Source organism: Oryctolagus cuniculus, chromosome 15 (genome assembly GCF_051225735.1).
Source record: "Oryctolagus cuniculus isolate XC-2025 breed Fujian yellow rabbit chromosome 15, ASM5122573v1, whole genome shotgun sequence".
NCBI classification, from domain to species: Eukaryota; Metazoa; Chordata; class Mammalia; order Lagomorpha; family Leporidae; genus Oryctolagus; species Oryctolagus cuniculus.
The window spans coordinates 89902417-89922388 of NC_142881.1; the positions used below are offsets into that span (position 1 = coordinate 89902417).

General features: G+C 41.7%; 1 protein-coding gene across 48 annotated transcripts in view; it reads right to left on the reverse strand.

Moving 5' to 3' along the window:
- Positions 1 to 19972, reverse strand: part of LOC100340451 (zinc finger protein 248) — a 47258-nt gene that overhangs the window by 11956 nt on the left and 15330 nt on the right. For 7 of the 48 annotated variants that reach the window (XM_070058207.2, XM_070058210.2, XM_070058208.2 and 4 more), the window contains exons 4-9: positions 19506 to 19586; positions 16018 to 16144; positions 15314 to 15409; positions 8706 to 8797; positions 5174 to 5226; positions 1066 to 1116 (exon numbers count right to left, since the gene is read on the reverse strand). In XM_070058207.2, the coding sequence (XP_069914308.2) occupies positions 5191 to 5226; positions 8706 to 8797; positions 15314 to 15409; positions 16018 to 16144; positions 19506 to 19586 (432 nt within the window). In that variant the 3' untranslated portion in view covers positions 1066 to 1116; positions 5174 to 5190. Of the gene's footprint in view, positions 1 to 1065; positions 1117 to 3508; positions 8798 to 15313; positions 15410 to 16017; positions 16145 to 19223; positions 19336 to 19505; positions 19587 to 19972 lie in introns of all 48 variants that reach the window. The other 41 variants (XM_089313717.1, XM_089313712.1, XM_070058196.2 and 38 more) reach the window with 13 other exon arrangements.

The window sequence follows — 19972 nt, forward strand, 5'->3', positions numbered from 1 at the left end:
GGGGCAACCGGGACAGAATCCGGCGCCGCGACCGGGACTAGAACCCGGTGTGCCAGCGCCGCAAGGCGGAGCATTAGCCTAGTGAGCTGCGGCGCCGGCCTATTTTTTCTTGATTTTTGTAGTAAAATGTTTTGATTCCACCTTAATTTTTTGTGTATTTTTTAAAGAACAAAACAGTATACAACAGGTGTTCAAAAAGTTCATGTAAATACATATTATGAAAAACTCTGCATGGGTTTCAAAATTCTTTTTAAAGCATAATAACTTATCTTTTAACTCCACTTTTCTATGAATTTTTGAAGTCCCCTCCTATTTCTATTGGACCACCTAATACAGAAGACAGTGTAGTTCAGGTTGATAGTATGCATGACAAATTACAGAAATACGCTTTATTTAAAATAAACAAATGCTTCTAAATCTCAATGGATCACTTTGAAACAAATTATTGCTTGACTGTATTACTGAGGAAAAGCAAAACTGAAGTGCATTTTTCTTTTCTGACATAATTTGGAGACGAGTAGGAAGACACTAAAGGCTATCCATATGAGAACAAGCAGAAACTGTTCTGAACTCGCTGTAGCAGAAGACTCAGTTAAAACCACTGGCTTTTGCCAGAGCCTTAAAGGCAGACAGAAGGGGACCAGCACTGTGGCATAGTTGGTAAAGCTGTCTGCAGGGCCAGTATCACATATGGACAGCGGTCTGTGTCCTGACTGCTCCACTTCCGATCCAGCTCCCTGCTGATGTGCCTGAGAAAGTAGTGGAGGATGACTTGGGCCCTTGCACCCACATGGAGACCTGGGTGAAGCTCCTGGCTTTGACCTGGCCTGGCCCTGGCTGTTGCAACCATTTGGGGGAGTGAACTAGCAGATGGAAGCACTCACTCTCTCTGTGACTTTCAAATAAATAAATAAGTAAATAAAATCTTAAAAAAAAAAAAAGACTAACCTTCCTTTAGGGTCTTATCATAGCAATGTAAACAATGTAAATGAATTCACATCATCAGATGTCATATTGTATCTGTGGCACCTTGTGTATTGAGATCACAAACCCCCTCCAACTTACCTGGGAGAGGTTGCTATGGCACAGCTACATTCGAGTTCTTGACAGGCAGGACTGAGGAAGAGTAATTTGGAAAAAGTGTTACACTCTTTTTAGAAGAAATCACTAGTGTTCCTTAAATAACACATTACATTGAAAGATAATGCCTGAGAATTACCCTTTTCACACTGTTTAGTTTTTGTGATTTACATAGTTTGATTCATTTGCTTATAGTATAATACTGTCACAGAGCATTAAAACGCAAAATAGCTATTATTCCTCCAAATTCAGATTTTGAAGTCTTATATGCTACTATATCCATAGTCTATCAGAGTATGTCATTGTAAAAATTAAGAGAAAGTGTTGGTGCTGTGGCATAGTGGGTTAAGCCACTGCCTCCAGTGCCACCATCCCACATGGGCATCAGTTCGAGTCCTGGCTGCTCCACTTCTGATCCAGCTCTGTGCTAATGTGCCTGGGAAAGTAGTAGAAAATGGCCCAACTAGTTGAGCCACTGCCACTCACATGGCACACTTGTATGGACCTCCTGGCTTCAGCCTGACTCAGTCCTGGTATGGTCGCCATTTGGGGAGTGAATCTGCAGATGGAAAATATCTCAATCTCTTTCTCTCTGTAACTCTGCCTTTCAAATAAATGAATTTTCTTTTGAAGTCCATGCATAGATTTTTCATAGTACATTTTCCACAGATTTTTGAAGACCTCCCTGACATGCATGAATTTCAATGTTTTGAAAAATAATCTCTAATTCCATTTTCTATGAATTTTTGAAGTAGTTTTTTTTTTTTAAATTATTTATCTGAGAGTTACACAGAGAGAGGAGAGGTAGAGGCAGAGGCAGAGAGAAAGAGAGAAAGAGAGAGAGAGAGACAGAGAGAGAGAGAGAGAGGTCTTCCATCCACTGGTTCACTCTCCAATTGGCCGCAACGGCTGGAGCTGCGCAGATCTGAAGCCAGGAGCCAGGAGCTTTTTCTGGGTCTCCACACGGGTGCAGGGGCCCAAGCACTGGGCCATCTTCTGCTGCTTTCCTAGGCCACAGTAGAGAGCTGGATCAGAAGTGGAATACTTGGGTCTCAAACCAGTGCTCACATGGGATGCCAGCACTGCAGGCAGCAGTTTTACCCACTATGCCACAGTGCCGGACCCTGAAGTAGTTTGTAAAATGAGAAATAGTATTTATACAATATCCAATGGTGGAAACCCTCTTCCTGCCAAGGGCCATTTAGATATTTATAACATCATTTGTAGGCCACACAAAATTATCAAGTTAAAAGTTAGCCTGCTATAGATTAATTAAATTTTGAGCACTGCCTGCAGTTGTTTTGGCAGGGCCAGACCAAATGATTTTGCAGGCCATATATTTCTCAGCCCTGAATTATAACCCATCAAAAGATGACAGAGGGTAGTATAATATTTTCCCCACTAATTTTCTCACATAAATAAGTAAAATGGAAAATAATTTTCAGAGAATGTAAGCCTGTAATTTCTGTGGTAAATCTTCCCAGTGATTTTTTAAAAATTTTTTTGACAGGCAGAGTGGACAGTGAGAGAGAGACAGAGAGAAAGGTCTTCCTTTGCCGTTAGCTCACCCTCCAATGGCTGCTGCGGCTGGTGCGCTGCGGCTGGAGCATCGCGCTGATCCGAAGGCAGGAAGGAGCCAGGTGCTTTTCCTGGTCTCCCATGGGGTGCAGGGCCCAAGCACTTGGGCCATCCTCCACTGCACTCCCGGGCCATGACAGAGAGCTGGCCTGGAAGAGGGGCAACTGGGACAGAATCCAGTGCCCTGACCAGGACTAGAACCTGGTGTGCTGGCGCAGCAGGCAGACGATTAGCCTATTGAGCCGCGGCTCCAGCCCACAGTGATCTTAATTAGCATTTTCTGAGTTTTATTTTCTCATCCTTACCCACTAAACTCACTGGATGGTGTTTCCTGGTTAAAGTGCTGTACGACCTCCCAGATATCATTTACAGTTGAAAAACTCTTAGGTTACATTTTTATAAGAATTTTTAAATTTTTAATTTTAACAATAGAACATCTGCACAAATCAGCTGACAACTCTAAACACCATCAACAGTCATAGCCGTGCATGCACACAACATTAAATATGAAGGTTTATTTCTTTTCGGTAGCAATGAAAAAATACAGCTTGCAAATCTCTAGCCATACCAGTTTTAAACTGATCTAATTCCAGGTAACAAAGTGTTTTGCAATTGGCATCATCTACAATTTTGCATGTAATAAAGGACTTCATTTAATATCTGGACTGTATTTCTGACTCATAAAATTCAAATGTCCATAAAAACTGACTCCAGTATATTACAAATTACCCACAGGTACATATGTATCTCTGTGTGTACGTGTATATGTGTGTATGTATACATGTGTATGTGTGTGTTAATTACAGTATGCATGGAAAAAGTCCAGCCCGAACCAGCAGTGCCCACTCACCAGTGGCAGATGAAGACTCAGGGGAGGTGCAGGGCAGTGCCAGCGGTGGCTTCTGACTGGGGGCAGAAAGCATGATATCAAGGCTGAGGGCATCAAGGACCCCCAGAGCTGAGCTGAACTGGCTCTGGTTCTACATTCTCCAACAATGACAGACTGGGTTTGAAGAGATGGGGCATAACACAGAAGGGAAAGAAAGAAGCCCAAGTCCTAAAACAAACTCCAGCACTGGACTGATGACTTTGCCACTGCAGAAGCACAAACTTATGACTGAGCAATTCCTGTAGTGACTTTACACACCAGTGCCTGGGGGAGGACCCCACTCACTGGCTATGTGACCAGTTTAGTACATGGGAATGAGTACTCCTTTTAATAGAGGACAGTACAGTAAAAAAGTAGAATCAGAGTTACAGGTAACCAGGCTAAGAGTTGCATCATGAAACAGAATCTCAAATAAAACTGTTGGTTACCCATGCTTATGTATCAGACACACATCAAATGTTTACACACTCTTCCTCCACACATCTGCTGGCTCCTCTCTCAATGCAGCCTTCCCAGTGAAGTGTTTTCCTCTCCATGTTTAAATCTAAAATTCAAACATAACCCTATTTTTTCTTTTTCTTTTACCACCACCATCTCTGGGAAAATGTGTTTTTGTGTGTGTATTGAGGACTGATTCTCAACAGACTGCAGCCCAAATGTGTTTTCTTGGCATGAATGCTGGCAGCAACAAGGACACAGATCATCTGGTGACCTCCAATAAAAATATTCCACAATGGATTCTCATTGGCCTATTTTGGAATCAATGATCATTCCTGGAGGAATACCAAGGCAGGCCAAGGGCATCTGGGGTAAATGCACAAGCTCAGGTTCTACAGCTGGAAGAACATAGAAAAGTTGCAAAGAACAGACAAAATCAACAGCCACAACACATTATATTTAAGTACATGATTATATCACACCCAATCAAAGATAGGGAGTGAGTTCAACAGTGCAGTGGACAACTGGCTATTTAACTGTAAGAAGGCAGAACAAGAACACCAGGGACAGCCACAACGTCTGCTTCACACATGTCAAAGGAGATGAACCTGCCAGAGTGCTTGGTTCTAAAAGGAATTTACTTATGCTGATCTGAAAGCACAAGGAAGCAGAAACACCACTTTTGACTAGTAGAGTAACTTTTATTTCTAATACTTAGCTTTTTAAAAACATAGGAACTTACAGAAATGAAAAAAAATTTGTGCTGCTTATTCTTCATTTTCTCCACCCAGACTGTCTCCACCCTCCTCTGTGCCCACATGGGCTCACCTGCAGATGCACGTAGTTGGGTTCTCCAAAGGCAGGCAGGCAGCTTGGAGCCACAATTCTTTAAGACATCTCTCCTCCACAACAGTGGGTCACTGAGCTCTGGTAACACTGTCCATCCTTGCCCTCTGAGGTCTCAGAATGCCAATGGCTTCCTGTGATGCTAGCCTCTATGGATTCTAATATCCCTTGCATCTGGCCCACACCTCTGTACTGTCTGCCATTAATGTACTTTTTACTGAAGAATCCTTTTTTTTTTTTCTACCAGAATGATTCATGGCTGATACAAACAGCTAAACCAGCACCAATGTGTCAAAAGACACAATTCTTCCCCAAATCACTGTATAGATCACTAACACTTACAAAAATGTTCCTCTGAGTCAGTTGGATCCTTCAGCTCTAAGGATCAGACATCCCTAAGAACAAATAAGAAACAGTTACTATCACAGCTGATAGATACAAGGTCCTGGCAGAGAGCAAGTGCAGAGCTCGGCGATGTCTCCTCTGAGCCTGCTTTTCCCAGCTTGTGCATTGTTATCTTCAATCTACTGCCCCGCAGGGCCGCACACACACAGAGACACACCTGCATCACTTACAGACATGAAGAAGTCCAGCGGAAGAGGGACACTTTCTTCTCATGACTCTCACAGGTTCTCATGTCATGACAATATTTAACCACCGAGCTCTCTCCAAAGTGATGCAGAGTATTTTCCAAACATCTCATTGGTCACATGTTCACTCCCCACCCCCAAAAATCATTAGCATTTAATTTCCATGATTTGCTTTGAATAATTTTGGTTTACCCCTGAAATTATCTGGGAAAAGAATGGTCAAAGAGATTAAAATTTAGCTAAGCAAGAAAGAAGTAGATGGGCAGTATCCTTCTTACCCATTTGTTTCAATGAAGCATAAGAAAACAGCCCTATATTGCTAAATACAAACACACAGTTCCTGGGTTACACAGAACTAGGGTTACACATATCATGCCTACAGATACCACGATGAAATATCACGAGTATGAGATGGACATTTCATTTCATATGACCACTCTTTATCTGTACAGTGCAGTGAGTATTACTGTTTATAATTGATGCTAACTTAGCATAATTTATGTCAATGACAATGTTATTACCAGCAATTACATTACATCACTGACTGACCTAGAGGTAGCTTAAAAACCTTGGAAAAATATGTTTGATTTTTCTATGGAGAGAGCAGTTCAGTAATTATGGCCATATTCATTCAAATATGCCAGGAAACAGAAAAGGCAGGTGATACTGTTGTGAAATAATATTTCATTCAAAACATATATTGGCCAAGTTACAGACTCTGGTTCTCTTTAGAACAGGACTGATTCAGAGGTAGTTAAAAACCTCACTAAAACATCTTTTGGCTTTATTGAAGAGGCAGTTCAGTAGTAATGGCCATAGCCAGGCCAGGAAATAGAAAACAGGGTAGGTATGCGATTTGTACTTTAAAGCTGCCTAATATATTTTCACATACACACAGAGAAAAGTGTGTTGGCAAATTTTGACAATGGGTTCACTGAGAAAATGAAACCTCTGATACCCCATGTTCGCCAATGTCCATGGTGCAAAAAGTCCCACCAAGGCCAACCCACCAAGGTGCTGGAACTGACGGATGCAGCAAGGAAGGCGCCCAACGCAGTGCACGCATCTGTGGTATTCTGACCATAGATTCAGTAACACAGCAACTTCAACACAGGAACAGTGAGCTGTAGCCAAAGAACTGGGAAGTGCTGAGTGTCGAATATTTATTAACTTTGTTTTAAATACACTTTAGTATCAGTTTATATAATTTAAAATAATGACTGTGTTTAACTGGCTCGCAAAATTCCTGAAAATATGTCAGCAGCACTTTTCAGTGAGTATGAGGTGATGCTGGCACATCACTTACTATGTGTGTTTAAGTATGTGATTACAAATACATTTACATATACATACATATATACATATTCGTATATACACACATACATATGCATACAACTTATAGATACCTGCATTACCTAGTGTGAAAAATATTAATAAATACCATAATAATTACTAAACTAAGGTTCATAATTTTCTCCTCACAAGCTTGAATACAAATTAAGCACACTGCGAAGTTCCATTGCATCGACATACTCACATAGTCTCTCACAGGTATACTTAATGCGGTTGTCACTCAATTTTTTGTGAAAAGATTCCACTGCGAATATGGATGTGAACGAATATTGCCCGTTATGCTTATAATATAATTTTGGTATCACCTGGAATATAACACTAAACAACATAAATTCTAAAGTGTTTTACCACCTTGCTTAAATGAACGGAGTCCTCCTCAGTACACATTTACTAATGAAAAGCTTTACTTTCTCCTGAACGTTTTTACATATTCAAACAAATGTCATTTTCTAGTAATTCATGGCATTCTTTGGCTTTCTCTGGTCTCATTTAAAAAAACGGTACAAGTTTGACTGGGATGTTCAGGATGCTGAAAGAGCTTTCACCCTCGCGTGAATTCTTTGATGCTTCGTGAGTACTGACCGCTGACTGAAGGTCTTGCCGCATGCATTACACTCATAGGGTTTCTCCCCTGTGTGAGTTCTCTGGTGTTTAGTGAGAGCTGACTTTTCACAGAAAGTTTTCCCACATTCATTACATTTATAGGGTTTTTCCCCTGTGTGAGTTCTCTGATGTACAATGAGGTTCGACTTCACGCAGAAGGATTTCCCACATTCATTACATATAAAGGGTTTTTCCCCTGTGTGCGTTCTTTGATGCACGGTTAGGGCAGACCTGTGGCAGAAGGATTTCCCACACACATTACATTCATAGGGTTTCTCCCCTGTGTGGGTTCTTTGATGTTCAGTGAGGTTTGACTTCACACAGAATGTTTTTCCACACTGCTTACATTCGTAGGGTTTTTCTCCTGTATGTGTTCGCTGATGGTTGGTAAGGTGTGGTTTCTGGCAAAAGGCTTTCCCACATTCAGCACACTCATAGGGCTTCTCCCCTGTGTGTGTTCTCTGATGCTGGGTGAGGTTTGACTTCTCCCAGAAGGTCTTCCCACATTCACCACATTCAAAGGTTTTTTCTCCTGAGTGACCTCTCCGAAGCTGGGTGAGATGTGACTTCTTACTGAAATTATTTCCATTTTCCTTGTAGTCATAGGGCTTTTCTACCATATGTACTATCTGATGTTTAAAGAGGGGGGGTTTTTCCCAAGTTTTGTCACTCACTTTATATTCCTGGGAAATCTTTCTTGAGTAAGCTCCCTGGTGGATAATAAAAGTTGAATTGTCACAAAAAATTTGACCGTACTCATTGTATTCATAAAGATTGTCCCTTGTAAGAGCTCTCTGATGTCCAAACCTTAAATCCATGTAGAAAGACTTCCCACACACACTGCATTCATCTGGCTCCATTTCCAAATGAGTTCTCGGAGATCCACGGAGCTTTAAACTGTCAATGAAGGTTCTTCCACATTCATTATATTTACAGACCGTCTCTCCCAGCTGAGATCTCTGATGTGTTAAAAAGGCTGCCTCCTCAGGGAAGCCTTGTCCATTTTCATTATACTGAAAAGGTGGGTCAAAACCTGGCTGAGTGAGACCATGGTGATGACTAAGGACATTCCTTTTTTGTAAATATTTACCAGATTTCCCTCCAGCAGCAATCTTCTCATGCCTAATATCAAGCAGTAACTTCTCACAAACATTAAGCTCATTAGACTTCTTTCTGGAATAGTTCTTTTTACCAGTAAGTAAGCCTGAGATATTTTTCAAGCTTAGTTCACATGAATCACAAATTTTACAGGGAAAATTTCTTGAAGAAACAGGGTCTGCGCCCAGATTAGAGATTTTCCTTACTCTGTCACCACTTTCTGCACTTACTGTGTTGTTGCTGGTGAACACAAGCTGCCAGAAGTGTTCATCTGGATCGCCTTGGCTGCTCTCTGATGGGCCATCAACTCCCCATTTCCTTTCTAGAAATAAGAAAAACAACCGTATCTTATGGCTCTGAATACATTTCTAACAGAACTGGACTTTTACACAAATTACTTTGTTTTAGTCTTCTGGAGTGAACTGAATCCAAGCATGTATTTCCTTTCCCCTCCTGTCCTGGGATAAACACAAACATGCTGCAGTGTAAACAGGGAGAGGAAAATGGCAGTGATCTTAACATGTTAAAAATATAATCTTCAATACTGTACAGAAAAGGTGAAAGAGAATTCAACACACAGGAAGCTGAGGTAGCTGATTCAGAAAGAGGTAACTCAGAGAGCACAGGGTGAACCCCACACAGACAATGAACACTGATTAAAGCAACGGTGAAGACTGGGAAACAAGGGTCTCTTGTTGAAGCATGAGTGATACTGGATGGAGACAGAACAGTCTGCACACAAATCACTCTGGCAGGACTGTCACCTGGGTACACACTTCTCTTCACTTCTATACAGTAACATCAAACTAAAGTCCTGAAAATAGCAAGTTCCTTAGGTTCAAAAGAATAGTCTGAAACCCCAGAATTTATTTTTCTTTAATTTTATTGCTAAGGAATAATTATTTTTAAGGACTCTAAGGAAGAAAAGCAGATGAAATAAACTTAAGACGTGACAAATAGAAGACAGAGTTTCTGAGATGTGTTTGAGAAACAGAACAGAGGAAGAAACAGGTCTGACAGAGGCAGGGCATGGTTTGTACACTCACTGCATGCCTGATTACTGTGGTGGGACGCTCACTAAGATGCACACCTGTTTCCGTATCTTGGTTTTTAGGTTTGCCTTTGTAGCTAGGTTTTCTTCTTTAACATCTAAGCTCATATGTGGCTTTTACTTTCTTTCAGGCTCCCTACATGGTATAGACCTTCAGTAATCCTACCATAAACATTCTTGGATCTACTACTAAACACAATGACATTAATCTTATATTTAAAAAAAAGTCTACAACAGCTCTCTGAGTCCACCGCTTCAAAGAACAAAAGATAAACATTATCCTGGAAAAAACAACTGAAAACAAACAAAACTTTACACCAGCTGACTCACAGTAAGGGTTCACTGCACTGAAACCACCTCTGCGCAGCTCTGGCCAAGCGGCAGACTCTAGTAAACAGCTCATCCCAATAACACAACTTTCACTGCGCTAGAAGCAACCCAGCCTTGGCTCTCCTAGGAACCTGGACTTCCCTCAGTGAAATACTACTTGCTTTAATTAGCAAAACAGAAGCAAACAAGCAAAAAAGAAAGAAAACCAAAAATCTCTACAACGCCTCTATCATTTTAAAGCTGTATTTGCTCCAATCTTTAGAAGAAGTTACTGTTCTCATAATTCATTGAATACAAAATAAATCCCTTGATCAATGCTACAGGCTCTGGTCTTGAAAGACCTGGCACTTGGCAGGTGTTATTATAGTCTTATCTCCTCTGCCACTGCTGAGGAGACAGTACTGTAATGATTTTAAAAAGCAATGCGCATGTGAGTTATTTTGAACCTGTACCTAATGAGCTTTAATGTACAAGGACTAAAGAAGGGGATGTGCATTTAGGAAGAGAGCTAAAGAATGCTTTCTGAACAGAAATAACAATCCCTTCTGAACCTGGCTTTGTAGATAATTATCAAAGTAATCAGGGCCAGTGCTGTGGCACAGCGAGTTAGAGCCCTGGCCTGAGTGCTGGCATCCCAAATGGGTGCCAGCTCTGGTCTTGGCTGCTAATCTTCCGATCCAGCTCTCTGCTGTGGCCTGGGAAAGCAGTAGAAGATGGCGCAAGTCCCTGGGCCCCTGAGCCTGAGTGGGAGACACGGAGGCTCCTGGTTCCTGGCTTCAGATCAGCACAGTTTCGGCCGTTGCAGCCATCTGGGGAGTGAACCATCAGATGGAGGACTTTCTCTCTCTCTCTCTCTCTCTCTTTGCCTCTCTGTAACTCTTTCAAATAAAAAAAAAAAATTAAAAAAAAAAAACAAACAAAGTAATCAAAACACTAGAATTGGGAAAAGAGAGAATACTGCAGTAGAGAAAGAAGCCCTAAACAACAGCCATTAAATCTGAGTTTTTGGCACTGACAGGTAAGTATCATAAAATACAGATGATGGGGCCAGCACTGTGGTGCAGTGGGTTAAAGCCCTGGCCTGCACTGCCGGCATCCCATATGGACATCGGTTCTAGCCCTGGCTGTTCCGCTTCCGACCCAGCTCCCTGCTAATGCGCCTGGGAAAGCACTGGAAGATGGCCCAAGTGCTTGGGCCCCTGCACACATGTGGGAGACCTGGAAGAAGCTCCTGGCTCCTGGCTTTGGATCGGCTCAGCTCTGGCCATTGCAGCCATTTGGGGAGTCAACCAGCAGATGGGAGATCTCTCTGTCTCTACCTCTCTACTTCTCTTTCAAATAAATAAATCTTAAAAAAATAAAGACTAAGTTATAGCAAAAAAAAAAAAAACCAAGCCTGAGCTATAAAACAAGTGAAATAATAGTAACAAGCCATTGCTCTCTATCATGCAGCATCTAAACACCTTATATAATAAACAAAATTACCTGAAAAAGACAATAGTAAACAAGAAAGAGTGTTTCAGATAAATGAGAGAACATTTATAAACACAATTTAAAATACAGAACAGAATGAGGGTTACTATACATTCTAGAAAGCAGAAAGAAATGTAACCTGCTCTGAGGTAACTATTAGAGCACCTAAAAGGTAATCTATAGAAAGGAAATTGACCCTTTGAGATGCAGTAACTTTGAACAGCCGTTGTCTTGATTGCTGAGGACAGTGTATTTTCATACTATTTGTTGAACTCTTTTCTTAGTATAATTTCATGTGTATAAAGTTAATTGAAAATAATTTTAGTAAAAAATAATGGGAATAGGAGAAGGAGGAGGAAAAAGGTGGGAGAATGGGTGGGAGGGAGGGTAGGGTGGGAGGGATCACTATATTCCTAAAGTTGCATTTATGAAATGCATTAAGTTTGTATACCTTAAATAAGAGGTTTCTGGGGGGAAGAAAAGGTTTCTTGGGAAAAATACTAAAAAAAAAAAAAAAAAAAGAAATTTAAGATGGGTAGGATAAAACCACATTATACAGTTAATAAAAAGAGATTTAGTTACATTTATTAATAAGGAGCAACTACAGCTTACCTTGGTAGGTTAATGAAAAGAAACCTGAATGCTTTACGTTAAAAAAAAAAAAAAAAAAAAAACAACACCTAAAACACAAAAGAACCAATTAGGGATTAGACCAAGTCAGGTATGAGAGAGCACAGACATAATTGTATCTGCATGTGTTGAGTGGTATCTGAAAAAGCAAGATTATGAAGACATGTAGATGTAGACAACAGCTTTAAATGGAAATAATAACAGGAATTAATAACAGGAATATGATGAGATCAGTAAAGTGACAGCAGGTTCAGAACAGGGACCCCGTGGTTGCCGCTTAGGGTAGAATGTACCTGATTTGACTCCTGGGAAATAGGTTCTCATGTAGCTCAGTTTGCTCCTTCTCCATCTCCTCTGACGACAGACCTATGTAATGCCCTCTAACACTAGGACTGTCCAAAGAATAATCCCACCTACACACAGCCACATTCCACAAAAGAGACCGGCAAACAATGGCTACACAGCAATGGCCCTTGAGCTAAGAAGGTTTTGAAAGTTTTTTTTTTTTTTTTGAAAGGGACAAAGATGGACGAGGCAGTAGGGAAGTGGGAGGACAAAGAAGAAATGAGGCAGGAAGGGGACAGTGGAGAGGAGGGATGGAAGGAGGAGCAGCTGCATTTGAGACCATATGTGGCTCACGAAGCCTGAAACACTTACTACTGAGTCTTTTATGGAAAGTTGCGGACCTCTGTCCTAGATCATCTCATCTAGCCCCGACACACTTATCATCATCTGAAGTTGATGCCTTCTGAACTGACATGCCTGGTTCCAGCTGCAACCATGTACTCACATGTCTCCAACATCTCCGGCACAAAATTAACTCTGTCCTAGCTCCTATGCAATGCTTCCTTCCTAACTAGCCCCCAGCTGGTAGGACCCTCATGGTGTGGCTGCAGGAGATAATCACTGGGATCAGGCTTGACTCCTCCTGTTCTCTCCCACTCTTTGTCCAGTCTGTAACAGCAAACCCCTTGGCCCCTTCTTCAAGACATCTGTACAAACCTATCACTTCTCAGCACCTCCAGCACAGCCTCAGCCCCATCCTCGTGCCCCGGAAATACAGAACGTCTCTTAATTGGAATGCCTGCCTTGCTTAAGCCCACCCAACAGCCACCCACCACTGTGTATTCACTGCCCAGAACTGAGAGAGAACCTTTGAAGCTATAAACCAGATTGGATGACTTGATCTGTCATTACCAAAAACAATCTGAGGGTTTCTGACATCACTGAGAATGAAATGAACAAATCTACCACGTCCATGCTATTTCTACAACATCATCTCGTATCAAACTTCCCATTCCCACTGGCTTCCAGCCACTCTGGTCCCTGCCATTGTTCAAACATCCCAAGAATATACCTATCTGAGAGGCTCCCTCTGTCTGGAATACTCTGAATACACATAGCCCACACTATAAAATTCGCATTTCTGAAGTGGAACTCATCAAAAAGGTTTTCTCTGGGCCGGCGCCGCGGCTCACTAGGCTAATCCTTCGCCTTGCGGCGCCGGCACACCGGGTTCTAGTCCCTGTTGGGGCGCCGGATTCTGTCCCGGTTGCCCCTCTTCCAGGCCAGCTCTCTGCTGTGGCCAGGGAGTGCAGTGGAGGATGGCCCAAGTGCTTGGGCCCTGCACCCCATTGGAGACCAGGAAAAGCACCTGGCTCCTGGCTCCTGCCATCGGATCAGCGCGGTGCGCCGGCCGCAGCGCGCCGGCCGCGGCGGCCATTGGAGGGTGAACCAACGGCAAAGGAAGACCTTTCTCTCTGTCTCTCTCTCACTGTCCACTCTGCCTGTCAAAAAAATAAATAAATAAAAAAAATTAAAAAAAAAAAAAAAGGTTTTCTCTGACCTCTTTGCCAAACAGCACACACTATCGTTATCTGTTCTTTTTTTTCCCCCAGTTCTCTTCCCAGTACTCACCAACACCCAACAGTGTGTGTATATAAATATATACACAAAGACCAAGATACTTCAAAACATTCATGGAAAAATAGAATTAAAGATGTTTATTTTGGAGGAAAAAAATTAAATCCATGCATAGTTTTTTCACAATACGCACTTTTCATGAATTCCCTTTAAAAAAATTTATTCACTTAATTTTTATTTACTTGAAAGGCGGAGAGAGAGGAAGGGAGACAGATAGACAGAGACAGATTGAGATTTTCCATCCACTGGTTCACTTCCTATATGGCCCCAACAGCAAAGGCTGGGACAGGCCAAAGCCAAAAACCCAGATATCAATACAGGCCCCCATGTGGGTCACAGGGATCCAAGTACTTGAGCCAGTACCTGCTGCCTCTCTGGGTGCACACTGGCAGTAAACTGGAAATCAGAAGTGGAGCTGAGACTTGAACCCATGCCATGTCATTTTATTTTTTTTTAAATCAGTTAATTGTTTATTTGAAAGGTAGAGTGACAGAGGTGGACAGAAAGAGAGGCAGACACATCTTACATCTACTGGTTCACTTTTCAAATGGCTGTGCAACGGTCAGGGCTAGGTCAGGCCAAAGCCAGAAACCAGGCACTCCATCTAGGCCTGCCACCTGGGTGGCAAGGATCCAAGCAGTTGGTCCATCATCCAGCTCCTTCCCAGGCACCTTAGCAGGAAGCTGGATCAGAAGCAGAGCAGCCAGGTCTCAAAGCAGCACTCTGATATGGGATGCTGGCATTGCAAGTGCCAATTTAACTTGCTTGTGCCATAATGCCAGTCCCCAAGTCGTATCTTGACTATTGTGACAAACATCTGCCCTAACATCAACTTTTTGAAGATCCATCATATACACAGATTTCACAATTATTTTTACCAAAATAAACCATCTTTTAATTCTATTTCCCATGAGCTTTTTGAAGCACACTTCATATTTCTACGTTTTTTGTACCCTGTTGTACCAGACATTCTATGATCCAGAGACTTTATTATGTTGTTAACTAAAACATAATGTGGTAACAGGAAGTACTCATCAGATTTTTGGAGAGAATATCTGAAAGTATCACGTGAATACATGCCAGCTATCAAAAGATATCTAAAGACAGCAGAGAGAAGATGAACAAGTTTAGAAAGACAATGAGAAACTAATCAAGAAAAATATCTAAGATGAAGCCAACTGGGTTTGGTACAGAGAAATCAATTCTGAAATTTCACAGGGAAAAAAAGCAAAGCATTTATGAATAAGACTGACATATGCAGATGGGACTGAGGTAACAAGGAGGTGGGTCAAGGGCCCTTGGTCACTTCCAAATGTATAGGGCCAAATATAGAAATTTCTAAAAAATATTCCAAAGGTAACAAACCCTAAATCAGTGACCTAAGATCGACATTCCTTGAGCTTTCATTTGCCTGTGAACACACTAACTCACCTGAGTGGCTCTGGCTTGAGAATCCTTTCTCTAATATCCAGGGCTCTTCTCCTTGTTCTATCTTGAAGACCACTTCCGGCTTAGTAAAGCAATACCCTGTTAAGAGAAAATAACACAGAATTGGCTTAAGAGAAAATAACAAGCGTGGCTTCAGAAACTCTGAAAAAATGAAGAGAAAAGAAGCTATAGTTTCGGGAGCTGCTCAAAGATACCCACGTTGGGACTGGCATTGTGGGTTAGGCCACCGCTTACAATGCTGGCATCCCTTATGAATGTTTGTTCGAGACCTAGCTGCTCCACTTCTGTTCCAGCTCCCTGCTGGTGTGCCTGCGAAAGCGAAAGTGCTTGGGTCCCTGTACCCACATGGGAGACCTAGAGGAAGCTCTGGGCTCCTGGCTTCGGCCTGGCACAGCTCCAGCTGTTGTGGCCATTTGGGGAGCAAACAAGAGGAAGGAAGATCTCTCTTTCTCTCTCCCTCTCTTTCTGTAACTCTGCTTTTCAAATAAATAAAAAATAAATCCTTAAAAAAAATCCATCTAAACCAGTCTCTTAGGAGGTTAGAACACACTCTATGGTGGCCAAGAGTGAATCTCAATATCTTGAATCTCAAGCTTCACCAAGGGAAAATAACAGGGCATTCACATGTTTCAGCAACTAAGCGATGCACGCTATAGGCAGCCACATGAAAAAAAAAATCCCCTTACCTACTGAGACAAGGTTGCTGTAATTTTCCAGGATCACATCTCTGTACAGCACCCTCTGGGCAGGGTCCAGCAGGTACCATTCTTCTTGGGTGAAGTCCACACACACATCCTTGAATGACACTTGTTCCTGTAACAGTACATTCCTTTGCTATATGGAGTAGTCAGAACTAGCTGATGTAGGAAAGACTTAAGAGAACTAATCTCTTTAGAGTTATCAAAAATAGCTTATAGGATACTTCCTTTTTTGCTAAGCTATGTAGAATAACACAAGATATCTCATATAAATTAAGTTTCCACAAAGGGGTTGGAACTGTCCAAGTTGCTACAAATACTACTGATGAAAACAACCATACTTCCTGTTCTCAAAGTGCTTATGACCTGATATGGAAACATACACATTAATATTTAATAAAGAGGACACTGCAGGAACTAGCAATGTGTATAAAGTAGATTGGTGTTACAGAAGAAGAGTTAGATCTTTCACACTGTCTTTTACATTAGCAGGTTGATTTTCATCGGGATGTAAAACTTTAAGTTAATATGAAAAAATAAGGGGATTGAAATGAACCAGGTGCAGGCCCTGACCAAGCTCAGCCATGATTGATTAAACTGGGTGCCCTGCAGCATACCTGCCCACTAGAGAGGAGGGTGAACATTATCTGCTTGAAAAGATCATCTTGGAATCTCTAATAACCTCGAATTGTTTTTAAAAACAGTATTTGGCATCTAGTAAAAAAAATTAATGGTATGTGAAGAGACAGGAACCATGACAGGTCATTTAAAGACAAGAAATTAACAAGAACTTTGAAATGAATAATTAGTATCTTCAATGAAACAGAGGAAATATGAACAAAATAAATGAGAACATGAGAGAAGCTCAATAGGCTTACTGCACATGTGCTGTGCGGAGAAAGGGTTAAGCGAACAGGCCTGGGACTAACAGATCCTTTGGATCACCCTGGGCTGGCATCTGGGAGCCTGGATTTCAGAAGGGTTCTCCCCTTCTGTTTGAGGGTTCACTGAGTCTGAACTCTGTGTAAACAACACAGTTCACAATGAGTATGTGTATTTCTGTTGGGAAGCTGGAATTGTGGTACAAGTGAGGCAGAGTGTACCTATGTGAACAGCCCTTCCTAAGAACCCTGGGCACCAAGTACCTATTAGGTTTCTCTGGTACACATTTCAGGATGTATGTGTGTTTTGTGAGATTCTACTGGGAAAATACTCTCAGAATCTTTATTTTTAAGAGTTCATTAATTGTAATAAATCATAGCAGTATGATGGTATGTGGGATCAACCTAGGGAATCACTGGGCCTAGGGATGGTCTTGGGAGCCTCTGATATGTAGCGTATATGTAATACACAAAGGTGCACATACACATATACACAGAGTATGGGTAGTCTCAAGCTGAAAAATGTAGTATCTGAAATTAAGAGCTTATTAGATGGGTTCAAAATCATATTACAGAAAGAAGACACAATCTGAAATACATGTGCATCTAACAAAGACCCTTAAAATATGTAAGGCAAAAACTAATAAAACTAAAAGGAGAAGCTGACCAGTCTACATTATAGATGGAGACTTCAACACTCCTCTGTCAATACTGACAGACTAAGCAGGCAAAAATTCTCTAAGTATACAGAAGATGTGAACATGACTCAGTCAAGGGAAGGTGGATGATGGGACTAGGCTTCTCTTAACTGAAGTAGGAGATTACAGCCAAGCATGGGGAAAAGAGCTTGTCTTTTACATTATGAATGTTCCATGAGGTAATGGACTAGAGTGGAAGACACTGGCATGAACTAATGCTTAGCTCAGTACAAATGGTTCCATAAGGATTATCTACAGAAATGTGCATGCACATGAGCTAGTGTACACATGCATTTCCTTGTTCAGTCAGCTGAGAGGGTCCACAGACACTGATCCACCAGTAACAACAGACACATGCAGCATCCCAACCTTGGTTTTCAATGTCATACTCTAGCCAAAAGAATAAGAGCTCCGTGGAAAATGGCTGCCTCTCTAGGGCTGGGGTAGGGAACATATAGGATGAGCCTGAAATACCTTTTGGTAGAAAGGTATTTGGAAGAAAGCTCTCAAAAAACACAATAATGGAAAATGTCAAAGGGACAGAGAAACCAACTAGGAGGTCCTAATGACCAAGCTGCAAGTCTGAATTTAAAAAAAAATTGAACAAAATATTGAATATAACTAGTAATATTGAAAATAACTAGTCATGAGTTCATATGAAGACAAATATTCAATAAATCAAAAAATAGCAAAGAAGATGCAAGTCTCCTGTGCAGAATCCCTAATAGTTGATGTGGACACTCCGCCATCAAGTATGTGCAGTATACTTTCCACTTCCTTCCGAGAGTAGAGTATGATAACCAGGAGGAAAGAATACCTTCACAGTGGAACAACGTGATCACACCACCTCTGCCAGGTGATCAACAGTGATACACAAACTGTGAAAAAGCACAGAAAAGTATTTTCCTCTGATAAGATGTGATCTAATAACACTTAATTCCGTGGTCTTCCTTGGAGAAATTCTACCCCAGTCTAAACACGAGAAGAGCAGTAGACAAATTTCAGTTGAGGAATGGTCTACAAAACTACTATACTCTACGAAACACTGACTGACTTCAAAATAGTGAAGATCATCACAAACAATGAAATTCTGAAATTCTGAGAAACTGTCACAGCCAAGATGAACCCAAGGAGACACAGTGACTCAGGGAAACATCAGGATCCTAGAAAAAAAGCTACATTAGGGACACAATGAAGAAAAATTAAAGAAATCTGAATTAAGCAGCTTTTCCTTATTCTATCAAGTTTCTTTAGTTGTGACAAATATACCATATTAATATTTTAATATTGGGGAAACTGTGTCTGTGGGGATGTATATGAAAATTCTCTGTACTATCTTCACAACTTTTCAAAAAATCCAAAATTCTTCTAAAGCAAAGAGTTTAATAAAACATATTAAATAAATAAGAAAATTCATGAAGTTGAGTGACATCCACAACCTAGAAAAGCAGGCAGCATCAAGCACAGGCCCTTCCATAGAGATTTCAAATAACAAGAAGCAGGAGTAGGTCCACACCCCCTACCAGAGTGAGTAGGTCCCCACTCCGCCTCAAATTCCAGCTTCTTGCTAATGAATCCCTGGGAGGAACCAGGTAGCTGGGTCCCTGCCACTCACGTGGGAGACCCAGCCTGAGTTCCAGACTCCTGACAGCATCCTGCTACCGTTCTGGCTGCCGCAGGCATCTGGAGAGGGAAGCAGTGGATGGAAGATTACTCTTTGTCTCCCTCTTTAAAAATAAACAAAGAAACAACAGGAAGAAACTGTCAGAAGAAACTCTTAGAACTCTGGAAACATCAGAGGACCACAGAAATGCAGTGAATGGTGAAACCTCCCCCCCACCGCCCCCCTTCCCCCACCCCTCAAATAAAAGGCAACTTCAAGCTTCTTTCCACTTACCCTTACCCCAGCCCTTCTTGGCTTGCTGGCAGTCTTGACACCAGAGCCCATGTTCCAAGTGTGGGACCCTGGTCCATGGTTCTGGAGAGATCAGAGGAGAGCTTACTCATAAAGAATTACACTTGCAACGGCCAGCGTTGTTGCACAGCAGGTTGAGCCACTGCCTGTGATGCCAGCATCCCAAATGAGTGCCAGTTCAAGTTCAGGCTGCTCCATTTCCAGTCCAGCTCCCTACTCATATGTCTGGGTAATCAGCAGAAGGTGGCCCATGTACTGGGACCCTGCCATGTGTGAGATCTGGATGAAGTTCCAGGTTTTTGGCTTCAGCCTGGCCCAGCCCGGCCTGGATGGAGTTCTAGGCTCCTGGCTTTGGCTTGGCCCAGCCTAAACATTGCAGCCATTTGGGGAGTGAACCAGCAGAGGAAGGATATTTCTCTTTCTCTCTCTCTCTCTCTTTCTCTCTTTCT